Raw genomic sequence first — 19,179 nt, forward strand, 5'->3', positions numbered from 1 at the left:
ACTTTTTAACCTTGAATTGTTGATCCTCCTGAGTCCTGGGATTTTAGGCCTGCTTCACCATGCTCAGCTCCACAGTGGTATTTAAGAATGAACTGCTACATATTTTATATATATTTTACTTTCCAGGTACTCTTGTTGATTGTTTATAGTGATTTTGCCTTAGTAAATAAGAATTTCTTTGTGAAGTAATTTTAGAATTGTTTGTAGAAACTCTAAAATGTAGAATAAGAAAAATATTAGAAATGTTTATGCCTGGTAGCCTACTTTTTATTCAAATGCTAAATGTATGGCTTGGATTCTGGAATGCTTGCAAATGTCATGACAACTTAAGCTAATTTTTGGACTTTGAAGGTCTGGAGACTCCACAGCAAGAATATGGAACCTTAGTGAGAATAGCACGAGTGGCCCCACACAGCTGGTGCTGAGACACTGCATACGGGAAGGAGGGCAGGACGTGCCCAGTAACAAGGATGTCACCTCTCTAGATTGGAATGTGAGTGTTCTTCTCTTGCTTAAGTGCTCTGTGAGTGAAGACATTTGAGGACTTCACAGACAATCTGGAAATTAGATTCCGATTTTAGCTTCAGCCTGGCTCCATGTGCCCAAAGTCCTAATCAGAATTAAAAAATATTTCGGAAGATGTTACTTTTTACTTCTTATAAAAGCATGGCATTATTTTGATTTTTTTTTTCCTGGTCTTCTACCTACCTTCATACTTATTCATGGGCATCTGTGAAAATGTCCTTTTCACAGATGGATACTGTCAGTCCTGCTACACAGTGCTTACTGCCGGTGCTCAAATTTAGGGTGAGCCTTTAGGGTGAGCACTGTCGGGGAAGGGCGCTGTGCTGGCCTTTGTTAGCGCTCACACATAGATGAGGGTCTTTTGGGCCAGGCACTTGAACGAGAAGCATGTTTGCAGTACTTACGTGGCCTTTTGAGGTTGTGTAATGAACAAAATGTATTTCTTTGACAGAGTGAAGGTACACTTCTAGCAACTGGGTCATATGATGGATTTGCCAGAATATGGACTAAAGATGGTACATATTTTTTTCCTAACTTTATTGATGTTCTAAATTACAGAGTTTGAAGAAATCTTAAAGTTTGTTTTTGTTTTTGTTTTTTTTTAACTTTAGGTAATCTCGCCAGCACCTTGGGGCAACATAAAGGCCCTATATTTGCATTGAAATGGAATAAGAAAGGAAATTTCATCCTGAGTGCTGGTGTGGATAAGGTAAGCGAGCACTCAGCTAAGCTCTATTAGGAATATATTTGAAAGTAATTTTGTTCTTTCCTGCTAATCACTTACACAGACTTCAGTTCATACAAATATGAATTTGTGGCAATAAAAGAAATAATTTCTTCTTATATTGTCTGCCTGTTTTCCTGAATCTGCTCATATCATATCATTCGGTCATATCATTTGCTGATATGACCACTCCTGGTTTTGCTGGGATTTGAACCTAAGGAAATGTCCTCATTAGGCACTCTTGTGCTTTTCCAGTTTATCTCAGTGCTGACTGTGATGTGGAGTGACTCAGTGGGCCCTCCATGCCCTCCTGTGCTTATTAGAAACACAATACCTTCTTAGCTCCAGGCTGTGAATAGAGACTGGTTGAAACTGGCTCCTTTTTCAATTCCCACTACACCTCCCTTAAAAATCAAGGGTTTAGGACTATTTCCATCCAGCAAAGAGCAGGCTATTAGTCAGCTCAGTGGTGTGTAAGGAGGGGGAACATAACTTTGGCTTACCCTCACATTTTTAGGGAGCAACTTTAAAAGAGAGATGAAGGAATCTGGGAAAAGAAAGGGAGAATAAGAACCAGCATCTGTCACTTTCATGGGCAGTTTCATGACCTGCTTTAAGTGGCATCAAAAGTGTAAACAGCTTTTGATTGATTGTCGATTTGGGCTTAAAAAAATTTGAAATCTTTCAGTATTTCAAATTAGATGATTTCACAGTAACAAGAATTTACTGCCTCATAGCTTCTGATCTGTAGAAACTCATTAAATGCACCATTACAATGATATCCACTAAGCAGTGTAATACAATGCCAGACACTTTGGTGACAAATATTGTTATTGTTAGTAAGTTGGTGAGAAGTTCCCACAGAAAAATTAAACTAGATCATGATCGTTTCCTCTAAGCTGAGTGTAGGTGGCCTTGTGCTATGAGGGATAAAAACATTGAAGATGAAGTTTATTCTAAAGTTTCATTCTGCCTTCATACAGTTAAGTATCCATTATTGCATTCACACACTCCTTAACTTCAGAATTAATTTTTGTTCTCCTTTTACTCTCAGACCACCATCATCTGGGATGCACACACTGGTGAAGCCAAGCAGCAGTTTCCTTTCCATTCAGGTAAATCTTGGCGACACACAAGGCAGCTGACTCACGCCTGTGTTTCTCTCATTGGAGAATTGTATCATGGAATTCATTCAGGACCTTGAGTGTCACAACATTCTTGTTACCAATTCTCTCAGGAAATGTTACATAGCCTTCCGATGGCTCCTTTTCTGAGGTCCAGCAGGTTTTCTGTGAAATATACCGTAAAAGAGGCATGTAGGTTCTATAGTTAGGGGCGGTGCTGCAGACCTGCAGATGGTCTGGTGGTAAATGGCCTTTCTTCACTTGCTAAGCTCTCAAATCACTTAACTTTTTTCACTATATGTAAATGAGGGTTCTTGATAGTTATGTATTTATTGCAAGGATAAGAAAAATGGCATTTGTGGGGATAAATTAAACCATTACAGGTTTCCATATCACCATCTTGTGCATTTTAGATTGGTGTGTCTAGGTCATCCCTCCTGTGTCTGTGACGTAAAAGATAGGCATCCTCGGTGTGTTGTGGGTTTTCTCCTGTGTATAGCCATGCTCTGAGCATGTAGTTCATTGCCCTCGTTGCCTTCAGCCTGGAAATACTGCATCTGTTCTCAATGACTAGCTCTGCTGTTTGAGTAGTCAGGGAGGAACAGTGTCCTGCTCTGTGTCCCAGGCTGGCCTCAGACTCACAACATTTCCTCTCTCTTCTTCCTCAGCTCTAGACGGCTAGGACTGCAGCTGGCTCCTCAGTGAGGTTCTTGGTTGCAGTAAAACTATCAGGGTACTAGTTTTAGCATTGCTTGATAATAGCTGCTACTTTTAAGAATTGTGTTCTAAGGTTCTGCGCTGGAGCTGAGCAGGAGACTGTGGTCATCTTCCTCATGTCTTTAATAATGAACCACCACAGACAAAGGTGCAGAAGTACAGCAACCAAACAAACCAGCTAGGAGCAAAATGTTTTTCGGTAGCTTCTGAGTAGTGGTTTGCAGGCATTGTGTTAAGCACCAGACGGTTTACTAGAGCTTACCACTCCCTGTTTACCTGTTCTGCTTCTCTTTTACCTTGGCTTCTAGTTCTTTCCCAGGTAGAATTTTTCTTGCTCTCTGGCTGTCACACGTTTCCTCATACTTTCTGGGAGTGATTTAAAGTTAAAGGAGTTTGTGGGGGTGGTGTGTGTGCATGCTTTGTCATAGTGTAAAGAATGACACCAGTTGAGGTGTTTCTTAGACTTCTGACCAGAGCTTGCAGAGGGATAGAACAAGCCTTTGTCCATTTATCCTGTCCCATGTGTGCATGTACATGTGTGTGTTAGGAGATGCTGGGCTAAGGGATGTGGTACCTTTTAGATAGGAACCAAAAGACAAGGGAGCAAAGAACCTGAGAGAAAATGAATTAGGGAGTGAAGAGCAAGGGTGGGAGGAAATAGAAACTTTTGAAAAGAAATTTGTAATTTAACAAAGTTCTGCTGAGAAATAGTTGGCATATGATGGAGTAGATGTATTTATCTTGAAATTATAACACATATATGCATCATTGACTATCAACACACTGAAGATACAGATACACCTGTTACCACAGGCTTTGCTCCTGCCCCTCTGTGATGTCATTCTCCAGGCACTCACAAGTCTTTGTCACCAAAGATGAGTTTATGTTGTACATGCAGATTCACAGGTGTATTTTATTTGGATGACTAGGGCCTCTTTCACTCTGCATAATTATCCCTCTGTGTTATAACAAACATTTACTCAGTACTTTGTGTTGCTGGCAAGGTCTCTTTTGGTGGCCTGTACAGTGGGTTTGCCTACTGTTGAAGTAAATTAGTGTTTTCTGTTTGGGCTTGTTAACAGATAAAACAACTATAAACATTCAAAAGTCTTTAAATGAGCATGCATTTTCATTTCTTAGTTTGCAGTAAAATGACTGTTTTACTAAGAAACTGAAATTGCTTTCTAAAGCAGTGTATTCTCGCCAGAGACCTTAGTGTATGACCGTACAATTAATTGTAGCCAATTTGATTGTTTTATGATGGCATCTTAGTATGGTTCTAATTTGATCATTTTTCTAAAAAACTAAAATGTGGGGGGAGGTAAGTGTATATGGAGGCCAAAGGTGGTCAAGGGGCTTCCCCTGTCACTTTATCGCGTTATGTTTTGAGGCAAGATCTCATATATCGACTACACTGGCTAACCAACAAGCTTCAGGGGCATTCCTGTCTCCACCTCCCCAGTGCTGGGATTGCAGGTACACACTATCAAGTCTGACTTCTTATGTAGGTTCTGGGCATCCAAACTTATTGGCATGCTTCTGGCATAACAGAGAAGTCATCTACTGAGCCATCTCCCCTCATCCGCTTTTGTTATTTACATTTCCTGTAATAGGAATGACCTGTAACAGGTCATTTACTAGGTGTATAACAAACATTTTCCCTTCATCTTTAGGTTTCTTTGCTTTTTATTATGTTCTGTTTTCAAAACAGGCACTCATCGTGCTGTCTTCACTGGTCTCAAATTCAGGGTGCTCTTAGGTTACAGACATGTGCTCCACTCCCAGTTGGATGTTCTTATGTGGATCAATTTCATCGTTATAATTATGTTCCATAATTGTTTTGATATTTATTTTTGAGACAGATCGTTACTGTGTAGCACAGGCTACTTGAACGCTGGAATTCTAGGCCTGCTCCATGCGACCTCTGTTTTTCATATGTGTGTATTCCATTTCCCTCAAAGTAACTTTCTGACTACATTTTTATTTCTTTGAATCTGTGAATTATTTACATTATGTGGCTTGATTTCTAAGTATTTGGGGCTTTTCTAGAGGTCTGTCAAATACTAGTTGCTAATTTGGCTTCACTGCTCTTAGAAACATTAATTGGGTTAACCTAACATTAATGTTCACTTTAGTGGGTTTTTGTTTGTTTTTACCCGTTACTGCTCTTCAGCCTGTTAGACCATCCATTCTTGAGAGAGAGATACTGAAATCTTTCAACTAATGGAAAGTACCCAGTTTCTTTCTCTTCCTCCTCTTCAGCCTTTCTCCTCTTCCTCTCCCTCCGTGTGTGTGTGTGTGTGTGTGTGTGTGTGTGTGTGTGTGTGTGTGTGTGCGCGTGTGCGCGCGAGCTTGCACATTGCAAAGGTCAGGGGGAGCTGTCAGGTGTTGTTACCTCTTACCACTTACTGTCCAACTGTCTTCCTTTGAGATAGGGTCTCATCCTGAACTTGGAGTTCAGTGGTGGCTTGCAAGTTCCAGCAGTTTTTCCGGATCTGCCCTCCAGGAAGTGATGGAGGCACAGATTCAATATAGGCATGGCCACAACTGGCTTATGATATGGGTTGTGTGAGCAAAACTCAGGTCCTCATGATTTTGTAGCTTGCACTCATTCCCACTGAGCCATCTCTCCACCCCAGCTGTTTCTGAAAGGCAAATTAGAGGTTATTTGGAGCTGTGGTCAGGTGTCCGGATGAGTTAGTGCTTAGTGACCGTAGTAGTCAGGAAGTTGTAGAAATAAGGAGATAGTTGCATAAAAAAATGAATATAAGTAAACAAATTTGTATATTTAGAATTAGTTAAAATTTGTTGTATGTATGTCATAGTCACTGGTCTATTGCTGCAAAGAGTCAATGACAAGGAAATTTAAAAAAAAAATAAAGCATTAATTGGGCCTTGCTTGCAGTTTCGGAGGTTTGGTCAGGTGTCATGATAGAAAGTATTCCAGCAGGCAAGCTTAGTGCTGGAGAAGCCTAGAGCTACACCCTGATCCACAGGCCAAAGAGAAAATGGACTGCTATTTCCTTTTGACACTCCACAGCGCCCTTCCCATGTGAGACACTTTCTCCATCAAGGCATACCTTCTAATCCTTCTAATCCTTTCAAAGAGTTCCATTTCCTAGCCACTAAGCTAGGAATATTTGAACCTATGGGGACCTTCCTATTCAACCACCACAGTGTATTTGGCCATGAAGCTTTAAAATAATGAAAAACTCTGCATGCCATTGACCGAGACACTTTCAAATTGGGTGAATTACATCTCAGTAAGGCCATTAACGATGCCAGTGAATTATCAAAGAAAAAAAATTAAGAAAAATACTATGAGAAATGCCCCTTTCTTCATAGGTTTATTCTTTGCAAAAATTATTGAATGAATCTGTATATATTGATGAAAATAAATCAGAACAGAATTCTTTATTTTAGTTCTAAAAGTTTAAAAATTTTTTATCATACTTGGAAAAATAACTTTTCTTAGCTTCCTCTAAACATGTAATATGTGGCCTTATCAGACCTTTCACATATTGGGTACATTTTGCGTTAGGTCTGTAATCTGCAGTCCTAAAGAACTTACACTGCCTGGACCTGCCTTAGCAATGGCTATTTCCTGGCATTTTCCTGGATTGCTGGCGTCTATGAGGTTTTAGAGACAGGCACACTGCAGGTGCTTTTATCACAACACCTCGTTCAGCATTCCTAGCTGAAGTCGTAGTTCTAGCTTTCTTTTTTCCATGAACCGAAGCTATGGCTGTGTTAGTGCGGCTTGCTCTTTGGCAGCCTCCTCTCACATTTGCAGATCACTCAGGCTCTCAGAGGACCTGTCAGATATTTGGCTTTCTTCATACTTTTATTTATATACATAATTATCTATTTTTTAAAAATATTAAAATTCCAGACTCCTCCTCCCTTATTTTTGACTTCTTAATTTTTTAATTTAGCATTTTAAAGAATGATATTTCATGTTAATAATTGCAATGTTCACTGAATCAAGATTTTGTCAGGCAGACAGTTGATGTATATATACTTGGAAATCCAAGAAAGGTACTTCAACGGAAGGACGTCATTGTAAGCAGTGCTGGGAAAAGGGAACATCCGGGGCGGTGAGGTCACCCAGAGAACAACTGCAAGAAAAGAACAGACTAGAGAGATGGAAGGTGCTGCGACTGCAGTTGGAGCCTGAACCACTGGGAAGAGGCTGCCTAGTAACAACAGGGACCATTGAGAAACCTAGACTGAGCCAGTGGCAGGGACACTGTCTCCTCTGCTGGCCTTGGGCTTCTGATCCCCTCTTTACCTCAGTGACGGATACTCAGGACTGGAAAGCACAAAATCCTAGAAGGGGCAAGTTGTGAGAGATAGCCTCATGGTCACCTTGAAGAGAGCTGGGACTGCTGGCTACATAGAGGATACACCAAATATTTGCCAGCAGTCACATGCTGCTGACCAAGGTAGCCACAGCTGCCAGCTGATGTAGGCTCCATCCACCTGGAAGTCATACCGAGCCCAATGTGAGATAGGTTTAGGAAACGTCCAAGGAAAGCAAATTGGGAAACATCCTTCACTTTTCTGTTTCTTTTTGTCTCTAAGTGGGGTTGACAAACTTATCAAAGTTCAGAAAGTAGCTTTTTCTCGTTTTGTGGACCATAGGATTCATGGTCCTATGAGGCTAAGTCTAAATGTCCTATTATTTCCCCTGTGGAAATTCCTTCACACAGCTGATGGAAAGTGAAGACAGTTGAGTGAGTGTGTTCACAGTTAACCCAGTCACTTGCTGCCCTTGCCTTGTTCTGTGAGACTAATTACAGAGCCATTGCAGCTTTTTACGAGGAAAGAAAAATGCTCTCTTTGAGCTAAAATCAGGCTACATACTAAATTTTAGCCCGCTTTTGGACTTTTTTGAGATTTTAAGTTTAACAATGTAAGAATCATTTGATTTTTCTTTTTTTATGGTTTTGTTTTTCGAGACAGGTTTCTCTGTGTATCCTTGTCTGTCCTGGAACTAGCTCTGTAGACCAGGCTAGCCTTAAACTCACAGAGATCCACCTGCCTCCGCTGGAATTACAGGCATGTCCCACCGTTCCCAGTCATTTGATTTGTCTTAAAAAGAAATTTTATAAGAATTATTTAGAAGAAAATGTATTTGTTGATTACATGCAGTGTAGTTGCCAATAGGAATGGCTCCCACTCAACATTTATCTGACTTGTAGTTTGTAGCATTCTTTCAACATGCAGCTTTTTGCTTGGTCTTGGTGGCATCTCCAAGTACTAAGTGAAGTGTAGAGGTGGGGTGTTGACCCCAGGCTCAGAATGAAGTGTCACCATGCTAGTAGGTTCAGTAATTTGTTTCACATAAAACAATAGCAGTGGTAGAACCAAATCCTGTTGATTACACATGCACAGGTAAATAAAATAGAAATAAAAAGTTGACCAGGTTTTTTATTGTTATACAAAAGAGAAGCCAAGACCTACTGTTCCACTTCAGCCTGAGTTGTCCTGCACAGTGATCACACAGCTGAAAGTTATTGGCATTTTTGACACCTAGATATTTATTTATATCTTAAGAAGTGTGAACTGTGGGCTGGAGAGATGGCTCAGTAGATAAGAGCACCAGCTGCTCTTTCAGAGGACACAGTTTTAGTGAAAAGGAGAAAAGTAAAAATTGTAAGTACTACCTAGGATACTTAATGTTGAGCCACAGTTCAGAGCCAAAGCTCCTGGGTGACACATACACAATGCAAACCCAGCCTATGTTCCTTTCCAGCCCCAGCACTGGACGTTGACTGGCAGAGCAACAACACCTTTGCATCGTGTAGTACAGATATGTGCATTCATGTCTGCAAGTTAGGACAAGACAGACCTATCAAAACATTCCAGGGACACACGGTAAGAAGGCTTTTTCCTCCTAAAAATGGCTGTTTTGAGCAAGTAATATTTCAAAATAATTTTTAAGTATGTATATTAAATATCAAATAGCCTGTTCTATGAAATGAAAATATAAATATTTACTGTTGTTTTTAGAATGAAGTAAATGCTATCAAATGGGACCCAACTGGCAATCTCCTAGCCTCCTGTTCAGATGACATGACCTTGAAGGTAATTCAGTTATGGATGCTTTAGGGTGAAGGTGTCCCATGGACATTTCATTTCATTTATTTATTTGTTTGTTTGTTTGTTTGTTTATTCATTTGAGTCATTGTCTCACTGTGTAGCTCTGCTGTCTTAGAACTCAACCATGTAGACCAGGCTGGCCTTGAACTCACAGAGACCCACCTGCCTCTTAAATGCTGGTGTTAAACGTTGTATTGCCATGCCTGGCTATTTAAAAATGTTCTTTTGATATGTTAACCGAAATGAGGACTTGTCTAGCTTTTTAATGGTTCATCTATTTTTCCTTTGAAATACTGCATACTTGAATATAGTAAATTCTGTGTTGTACAGGTAAATTGTGCTGCTGTGCTTATCACAGTTCTCACTTGTGAGGAAGTAATAGGGACATAGATTATAAGAGACTTAGGAAAATCTGTACACACAATCATGGAGGCTGTGAATTCCTATTCTCACTTATCTTCAAACTGGATACCCAGGAAAACCAGTGTCTTCTCCTTTGTTATGCTAAAATACCATTATAAAGGCAACTTAGAGAAGACTTTATTGGGCTTAACAGTTCAGACAGTAAGTCCATGATCATTATGGCAGAGAACATTGGCAGCAGGCATGGCGTTTGCTTACATCAACAACCATAAGTGTGTGTGTGGGGGGGGGAGATGTGTGAGAGTGAGTGCTAAATGGGAATGGTATGGGTTTTTGAAGTAAAAAAAGCCCACCCCCTAATGATATACATCATTCAACAAGGCCACACTTCCTAATCCTTCCAAAATAGTTCCATCAACTGGGACCATTCTCATGCAAACCCCACAGTCAGCCATGTGATTGCAAAGTTGAAATCTAAGGCCTGGGAATCTGGAACAGGAGGGCCATACTTCAGGTAAGGCCCATACCAAAGGCTGAAGCCCCATATTTCAGCTCAGTAGTGAAGCCAGAGAAGCCAGAGGTTGCTACCTACATGACTACTGTGCATTTATATTGAGAGTGCAGTCTGCTTTGTTCTTTTGAGAGACATGGGGAAATAATGCTTAACCCAATATCTATATTCTTCATGACTCAAATCAAGTTGAGACAGGGAATTAACTGGTCAAGAAGACAGTGTATGTGACCAGAAGTAAAACTTAATACCTTTCATACCACAGGTAGTGAAAGCATACTTTTGTGGTAAAGACCAGCCTAGTGCTAATCTTCTCAATGACTAAATCTTATGCTTCTTCATGCTATACATGCTCCACTGAAAAGATTTTATCCTTAGCCTTGCAGTACCAGTGACTGTCCTGACAACCCTTACAAATAGGATTGTCCTGCAGGGTAAAGCACTTCTTTTCCTATGAAAAGGCTGAGTGTTCCTTTCCTCCCTTCACCTCCAGGTTCAAATAGAGGACTTGGGTGTGCTAAAGAAGCATTACAACTCTGAGCTGCATCTAAGTCTTTTTTTTTTTTTTTTTTTTTTAATGGAGCCACTGTGTAGCCCAGGCTGGCCTTGAATTGGAAATTCTTCACATCCTCTCAAGCACTGGGTATAGGACTATACCACCGTACTAGCTTTACTTGTCTTTGGGTTTTGGTTTTTTTCTCATGCACCTGCATTAAAGCTTATACTATGAAAGAATGATGTCGATAGCCAGAGGAGCTTATACTGTGAATTAAGCTGCAAGCTGAATAGCCTGGAACCAAATAACTTATGCTCTAGATTGGAGTTTTTGTTTGTTGGTTGGTTTTTTGTTACCCAAGAGAAAATTTAGGATTAAAGGGTTTCAAAACACAAATAAAGTTGAGTGGTATATTGTGAACGTTAGGATGATAAACCTCGCGAAACAGATTTCCCTCGATCAAGAAAATGACCAAAGTAGATAGAAAATGTCAAGAGGATTGCAAGGGGTGATGTGTCGCACTTGCCAGTACCAAAAGCTTGAAAAGACCCCCTACCCTCAAAAAATGTAGAAAAGAATGGGAGCTGGCTAGAGAGATGGCTCAGGGGTTAAGAACACTGGCTGCTCTTCCAAGGACCCAGGATCAATTCCCAGCACCCACATGGCAGCTCACAACTGTCTGTGACTCCAGTTCCAGAGGATTTGACACCCTCACACAGACACATGCAGGCAAAACACCAGTATACCTAAAATACAAAGAAACAAATTATTTAAAAAGAAAAGTGTGGTGAGCTTCATTTCACAGTCCTGTGTCTCTCTACTGCATTTCAGGAGTGTGAATTCCAGTTGTTTTTGGTGTGTGTGTCTGGGTTTGGGGAACCTCACACAGTGCTAGACCACTAGCACAAGTGCTCTACCACTGAGTTAACCACAACTTTAGTTCAAGGATTTCATGAATGTTGAACCTTGAGCAGCTTAAGACTGTTCAGAACTGCAGTTGATTCAGCCTTCAAGTTTTGCAGTAGGGAATTTTTGTGAAGAATTTAACACATTTTTATGGAGTAAGGCTAAATATATTCAATTGCTTTAAATTTCTTTGTAGTAGTCAATTCTCTTGATGTCTGGTTATATGACTCATTTTGTACTGGAAAGATAGTGCCTTTTTAATTGTATGAAAAATTACCATGTTTTTTTTTTTTTCTTTTGGTTTAGATCTGGAGTATGAAGCAAGATAACTGTGTTCATGATTTGCAAGCACATAATAAAGAAATTTATACTATTAAATGGAGTCCAACAGGACCAGGGACAAACAATCCAAATGCCAACCTTATGCTAGCAAGGTGATGGTCTATTTCACTTTTCCTATTGAGTCTCTCAAGAAAAAAAACTTTGGGAAAATAGGGCCAAAAACAGGGAGCATATCTTGGGGAATATATTGCAATGGAAACCTTTAAAACATGTGATTTTTAGTATTAGTATTTCAGGGCTTAGTGGCTTTTTGTGTCTATTGAATAAAATCCAGTGGTTAAGGCTTTGCTTATCGATACATGCTTGTAACCCAGCACTTAGGCCTTTGTGCTGAATATAGTAAGCCTAAAATCAATCTGGGCTCTATGGGAAGACCCTGTTTCAGTCAACAACATGATCAGATCATTGTGGCATAGGATAATAAAGTTCCATCAGCGTCTTTTTTTTTTTTTTTTAAAGATTAATTGCAAATTACATTCAGTTTGAGGTTCGAACCATGGACCAAGAACCAGGACTGCTGAGCATAAAGTGACTGGACAGGGCCTAGGGCCTTCAGTCTTTTTCTTGTTTCCCTTGGATTTTAGCAGTGTGATCTGCTAACCCTTTAGGGTTGGCTGGGGTGAAGCCAAGAGATTATGTGATTAACTTACAAAATTATTTTCCCTTCTATTTTCAGTGCATCCTTTGATTCTACAGTTAGATTATGGGATGTAGATCGAGGGATTTGCATCCATACTTTGACAAAACACCAAGAGCCTGTGTACAGTGTGGCTTTCAGTCCTGATGGCAGGTATCTGGCAAGTGGTTCTTTCGACAAGTGTGTGCACATCTGGAACACACAGGTATGTCCCAGTAATTTAAACAGTCAACTACACGTACACTACACTACACCTGTTTACCTATATTTTGGTTATTTTTGATGTGGCATCAGCTTACTGCTTAGTTTTAAAAAATCCTAACACTACTTTTGAGGCACTTTATAGCTAAATTAACACTGATTGAAAGTTGCATTTTTACGTGCAAATCAGTTTAGAAATAGATCTCTTGCCTTTTTAAATTCTTCAACAGCATAGTAGATGAAGAACTGAAGAGAAGTTTATGATGCACTTGACATTTGTTGAGGTTAAAGACCAATATTGGGGGGGTGGGGGAGATTGTGTGAGTGAACCATTCTTAACATGTGCTGCCTTTTCAGGGATGATAAAGAGCCACCCCTAAAACAGAGCAAAATAGTGCTTTTGCTTTCACCTTTCCAGCTTATCAGTGCATGAGCTTTTGTGCCCCACGAACCACTCTCTGTGTTCACCAGGCCTTTGTTGGAATGAGGTACTCTTATACATTATAGGCAGTCATTTCCCTTTCTGTAATAGATTTCCACTATAGTTAATTTGATGGGTTACTTGTAAACCATCACATTTGCCTATTTTCTTCATTAAGTTATACATCCTATGGCTTAGGAAGGTCTACTGACGAGCTTTTGGCCATCTCTGCCTTCGTGTCCCACAGTGACTGTTCTCTTTTTTTTTTTTTTAATTTTTATTTTATTTGTATTAATTACAGTTTATTCACTTTGTATCTCAGCTGTAGCCCCCTCTCTCATCCCCTCCCATCCCACGTTCATCTCCAATGCCCCTCCCCCAGTCCAGTGATAGAGGAAGGCCTCCTCCCTTCCATCTGACCCTAGCCTATCAGGTCTCATCAGGACTTCCTGCTTTGTGTTCCTCTATGGTCTGGTACAGCTGCACTCCCCCCAGGGGACAGTGATCAAAGAGCCAGCCACTGGCTTCATGTCAGAGACAGTCCCTGTTCCTGTTACTGGGGAACCTTCTTGGAGACTGAGCTGCCATGGGCTACATCTGTGCAGGTATTCCAGGTTATCTCCACGAATGGTCCTTGTATCAGTCTCAGAAAAGATCCCAATGCCCAGATTTTTTGGTTCTGTTGCTCTCTTTGTGGAGCTCCTGTCCCCCTCCAGGTCTTTTATCTCCCCCTTCTTTCATAAGATTCCCAGCACTCTGCCCAAAGTTTAGCTATGAGTCTCAGCATATGTTTTGATACCCTGCTGGGTAGTCTTTCAGAGGCCCTCTGTGGCACAGTGACTGTTCTTACCAGCTTGTCTTTCATTCTTACTTAGCTTACTACACAAAGCACCATTCTTCCAGCTTTTACTTAGCAGAGGTCCAGCTTCTTGGCGGAGGATGACATTTTAGTGAGATTCCGAGTGTTTCCCTACACACATAAGGGTGGTATAGGCTGACTTCCCTGTACAGTTTTTAAATTAATTTTAATTTTGCTTTTAAGAAGTAGTAGTCAAACTAAAGGACTTTATTATGGCACTTTGTACATATTTTGCTTTTGTTGAGCCTGTTTCCTGCTCCCCTCTGATTCACTCCTACCTTCACCTCCCCAGCCTCAATTCCATCTTCCTGTCACATGGACCCTCTTCCCTCCATTAAGACCTCTCTAATTGCTTCTCGTAAACCCCTGTCAATGAGAAGGTTACTCGTTTCATGACGTATACTCTACCTACATAAATAAAAATTAAAGTCTAGGATCCTTATGAGAGGAAAAATTTGTCTTTATGAGTCTGGGATGTTTTGCTTAACGATAATTTTCATTTCTACCAATTTTCTGGGAAAATGTCATGGTTTTATTTATTTATTTATATGTACACAAATTCCATTGTGTACATAAAATACATGCTTTCTTTTCTATCTCCATCTGTTGAAACAGTCTAAGTTGGTGTCATTTCTTGGTTATCTTGGCTAGCACAGCAGTAGACATGGCTGTGCATTTGCCTCTGCACCATGTTAGCTGAGTCCTGCATGTCTGGACACACCATAGGACTCACTCTTTAGCAACCTCCATAGGACTTTCAGTATGGGTGGCACCAATTTATACTCCTGCTGGCATGTTGACACCTGTTTTCCTCATGAAAGCCATTCTGACTGGAGAAATTGCAAGCTCAAAGTAGTTTTAGTTCACCTTTCTCTGATGGCTAAGGATGTTGAAACCCTAGAAAAACATTTATTGGTCTTTTATGTCTCTTCTGCCAGTTGCTTATTCAGTTTACCCATGCATTGACTAGGTTTGTTATTTATTTGGTGCTTAATTTTGATGGGTTTTTTTAAAAATGTATTTTCTCTCTATTTTATGTCTGAAGTATGTTTGGCATAGATTTTCCTCATTCCCATTTTCTGTCTACTCTGAGCATTTGCTTTGCTGTACATAGCCTTTCATTTCATGGTATATTTTTTATCAGGCTTGGAATTACTTCTGTGTAGCTGAGGCCCCATTAAGAACAAGCCTTTTTCTTTTCAACTGGATTGTTGGTAGTTTGGGGTTTTGAGAGGTCTCACTTTGTAGACAGGCTGCCCCCACTTCCAATTGCTGAGATTAGAAGCCTGTTCCTGGTTTAAAATAAAAATATTCTGGCTTAATATCTTACTAGAAATTGTCTTATCATTATTCTTTCACTTTTTTCTTTATCACTTCACAGCCTGACCACAGCCCCCCTCCTTCCTCTCTTCCCTGTCCCACTCTCACAGCTCCTCCCCCAATTCCCGTCTCAGAAAAGGGGAGGCCCTCTATGGGTACCCAACCCACTCTGGCACAACAAGGCGCAGCAGGACTAAGCCCATCCTCTACCTCTGAGGTCAGAAAAGGCAGCCCAGCTATGGGAAAGGAATCCAGAGGCAAGCAAGCGTCAGAGATAGCCCCTACTCCACTTGTTAGGGGACGCACATGATGCCAAAGCTGCACATCTGCTACATATGTGTAGGAGTCTAGGGCCAGCCCATGCGTGCTCTTTGGTTATTGATTCAGTCTCTGAGCTTCCATGGGCCCAGGTCAGTTTACTCTGTAGGTCTTCTTTTGATGTTCTTGGCCCTTCCCACCTCCTTTAGAACTTCCTCCCACTCTTCCACAAAACTCGCCAAGCTCAACTGTGGGTCTCTACATCTGTTTCCATCAGCTGCTGGATGACACCTCTCAGAAGATAGCTCCTGTCTGCAAGCATAGCAGAGTGTCATTAATAGTTCTCTCCCACGGGGTGGGTTTCAAGTTGGGCCAGTCATTGGTTTGCCATTCCTTTGATTCTGCCCCATCTTTATCCCTTACACGTCTTGTAGGCAGGACAAATTTTGGGTTGAAGTGTCTATGCCCAACTGCTGCCAAGAGAACCCACACCATTTTGGATTTTTATTTTACCTCTTTCCTGAATTCTTAGTCTGCTAAACATTTTATGATTTGGTAGATAGAGTACTTATTTGCTCTTACTTAATCGTAATGTTCAGTTGCACATTGTTTGGAGTAGATACACAGCACAGCTCTCCTTTTCTTTTTTCACTGTTGATTGGTTGGTGGTCGTTATGTGTTCTGGGCATTCTTTTGTCCTGGTTGTGGTCTGCTGTGGTCTTCCTTTCCATTTTCTTAATGGAGAATTTACCATGTCATTCTTTTAATGATTGTTCAGATTGCTGCTTTTTATAGCTTTATATATTGTTTATGCAAGATATCTTTGGGGTCTCTAAAGTTTTTTGTTGAGTTCTTTTGTTTTGTTTGTTTGTTTACAGTATTTAAGCTTAATTTTATTTGTGGTTCCTGTGGTGTTGGTTGGTATGGTGTGAGGTCTAGAAAGGAAGTCATCTTTACACGTGAATAGGAAGTCATCTTGGAGTCATTCATTGTCTTCTTACTGTTATCGCATGTACCAAGTTTGTAAAGCATTCACGTGGTGGACTTGCTCCTTGCCTCTTAGTTCAGAGAATTAAACTAGCACCCAGTGCTGCCGGGCAAGCACCCTGCACCAAGCTGCGTCTCTAGCCCCCAGTTCTCTTTTGGGCCATTCATACATTTGTGCATAACTGAATCTGCAGTACAGGCTTAACCACTCTCCATGGTATGTGTGGTGGTCCAGTCTTCAGTTCTTGGTACTTTAGTCTTTAGCATTTCTCAAAATAAGTGTACATTTCTGGATTTGATTGACCCTTTAAGTCTACAGGTTACCTTGAGTTCATTACCCAAGAATGCGCTTTATCTGTTTACTTGTCTTATTTCTTCAGTAAAGTGTTAAATTGATTGCTCTGGGGTGCCTGTGGTTTTTACATGTAAATGCTATCTTTTAAAATATGTATTCTTTTTACTTGTTGCTAAATATTTGGAAGGTTTTCCAGTTGGAATCTTGTGACAGAATAATTTCAGTGAAAGGTAGCTTACTTGAGGGATGTGGTCAGCCGTTTGCTGCTATGCTGTCCACTGTTTACCTTTTGAAACTTCAGTGTGAAAGGCAGATGGCATCTGGTACTGAATGCAGGTTTTCTGCTGTTGTCCTGTGGGATTGTTCCTTTCTGTTGATCATAGTATATCTCCTAAGTGTCTGACAGGAGAAGGGGATGGTTCTTGTTCCAGCATACAGATCAGATAGCCTGACCCACTAACCCTCACTAACACAGTTCTGCCTAGTTGGCCTTGTTTGGGTCATTGTCGTCCTGTTTGAACGTAGAGATAGATTGGTACATATTCTTAATGTAGGTAGATAGGTGGTTTGGGCAGACAGGTGGCCATTTGTTTTAATCCTGCATTCATCATCAGTGACAGGTCTGCAGGCCTACAGGATTTGCTTTTTAGGCCCCAGTCACTTTTTAACTTGCTGGCTGCTCCTTTTTTGACTCAGTAACTGCAGATACTTAAAGCTACTGTACTCAGCTTTTTTTTTTTTTTTGTCAGTCTGAAACTATGAAAATGTATAGGAAGTACAAAACATTTTAAAATTTTAGACAAATCTATGATCCCACCACATCTGTGGTTTGCATATGGTGTTTTGCTGGATTTGAAGAGGAAGTCAAGGCAAAGGTAGACCATTTAGGCTTATGTGCCAGGGTAGTGGTAGGGTAAGTTTGTAAGGAGCTTGGTTTGTTGCTTTCTGTTCTTACAGAGATCCTCCGGTTGCCATGGAGCACAGGGGCCACTTGCTTTGTCAGAGCAAAGCACCTTGTAGTTTGTAACTGCCACTGCACAGCCTCTTCTTCCCTTCATGCTGCTACATCTCAGGAGAGTACACTTCCGGTCTGAACATAGTTCTACAGAATTTTTTATTTTGTTTGAAGGAATAAAACAGCTATATTTAGAATTCAGCTAAGAGAATGGGGTTGTTAACGTCCTGGACATATTTTTAAAGAACTTCTATAACAGCCTTTAGGAGGAAAATGTACATCTTTTCTTCCTTTAGCTTCCTTGGACTGTTGCTGGCCCACTCATACTACACTAGGAAACCTACTGTAAACAGCATGAACACAGTGTCTGTCTTACCTTTTAATACTTCGTCTTTGTGATGCTTTCTTTCTGTTGGCAAAGTGCATATGTCCCTCAGTAACACGTGTACTTTATACCGTGCATTGAATGTTCACTTGTAGGTGTTGTTTCAAGGAAGCTAAAAGCCTAGTGGGGAATGGTCACCAACACTAGAAAAGCAGTTTGTGCTGAAAACATCCTTTGAGAATAGTCTCATAGAATGTGTGAAAGGGTTATCATAGCACATTTCTGGAGTTTTAGAACCTGCCTATAATTTTATTTGAAAACAAGTCTCACCTCTGATTGCTAGAGAATTAATGCATCATAAAAATATTTTTATATTTTTGACTCATTCTCAGACCCAATCTATTCATAAATTCTGTTATTTATGACAGTGTATCTTGAACCCGTATACTGCCTTTTAAATTACTTCTTGATTCTGAATTTATATGAATTAGTATAATAATTCTGCTATAGTAGCCTCGTATATGGGTTTCTCTTCCCTTTCTTCTCGCTCCCCTTGCTTTCCCTTTTTAAAATTACTATATGGTAACTATACATAACAATAGGCTTCATTATGATATGCTTATGCATAATATGATGCTTTTTGACCACCCCCCCTACCCCCTTGTTCCACTCCTTCTGACTCTTCATTTTCTGTGTAGTCCTCCTCCTCTAATGTCGTCTGGGGGACTGGAGGAGACTCAGCGAGTCCAAATAGTTACTTGTAGGAGCATGGGCAACTAATCAGTGGCTACACCACTGAAGAAAATGTCTCTCCCTCCCTCAGCCTCCATGAACTACTACAGATCCTCGGGGGTGTGGGGGGGGTAATTTATGAGTCCCTATCCCACATTATATTCTTTCCTCACTATTTAGGCGATAACTATTCTTAGGGTTCTGTTTCTCATGTTTTTAGACAGGTGCTCTAGTCCACAGTTACAGGGGAACAGGTGGGATTTTTGAAGTTTGCTGGAATGCAGCAGGAGACAAAGTTGGAGCCAGTGCATCGGATGGTTCAGTGAGTATGCTCATGAATTTTAAGTTAGGGACACAGTCATGGTCTTTGCAAAAT

The 19,179-nt window shown here is 40.5% G+C and overlaps 1 protein-coding gene across 5 annotated transcripts in view; it reads left to right on the top strand.

The window, feature by feature from the left end:
• The window catches only part of Tbl1xr1 (TBL1X/Y related 1), a 151,371-nt gene that overhangs the window by 126,602 nt on the left and 5,590 nt on the right, over positions 1 to 19,179 (top strand). For all 5 annotated transcript variants that reach the window (XM_055625971.1, XM_055625970.1, XM_055625974.1 and 2 more), the window contains 9 exons: positions 352 to 493; positions 977 to 1,040; positions 1,137 to 1,234; positions 2,304 to 2,364; positions 8,849 to 8,970; positions 9,106 to 9,180; positions 11,778 to 11,905; positions 12,490 to 12,655; positions 19,024 to 19,125. In XM_055625971.1, the coding sequence (XP_055481946.1) occupies positions 352 to 493; positions 977 to 1,040; positions 1,137 to 1,234; positions 2,304 to 2,364; positions 8,849 to 8,970; positions 9,106 to 9,180; positions 11,778 to 11,905; positions 12,490 to 12,655; positions 19,024 to 19,125 (958 nt within the window). The remainder of the gene's footprint in view (positions 1 to 351; positions 494 to 976; positions 1,041 to 1,136; positions 1,235 to 2,303; positions 2,365 to 8,848; positions 8,971 to 9,105; positions 9,181 to 11,777; positions 11,906 to 12,489; positions 12,656 to 19,023; positions 19,126 to 19,179) is intronic.

Source organism: Psammomys obesus, unplaced genomic scaffold (genome assembly GCF_907164565.1).
Source record: "Psammomys obesus unplaced genomic scaffold, mPsaObe1.curated_primary_1811, whole genome shotgun sequence".
Taxonomy (NCBI): domain Eukaryota; kingdom Metazoa; phylum Chordata; class Mammalia; order Rodentia; family Muridae; genus Psammomys; species Psammomys obesus.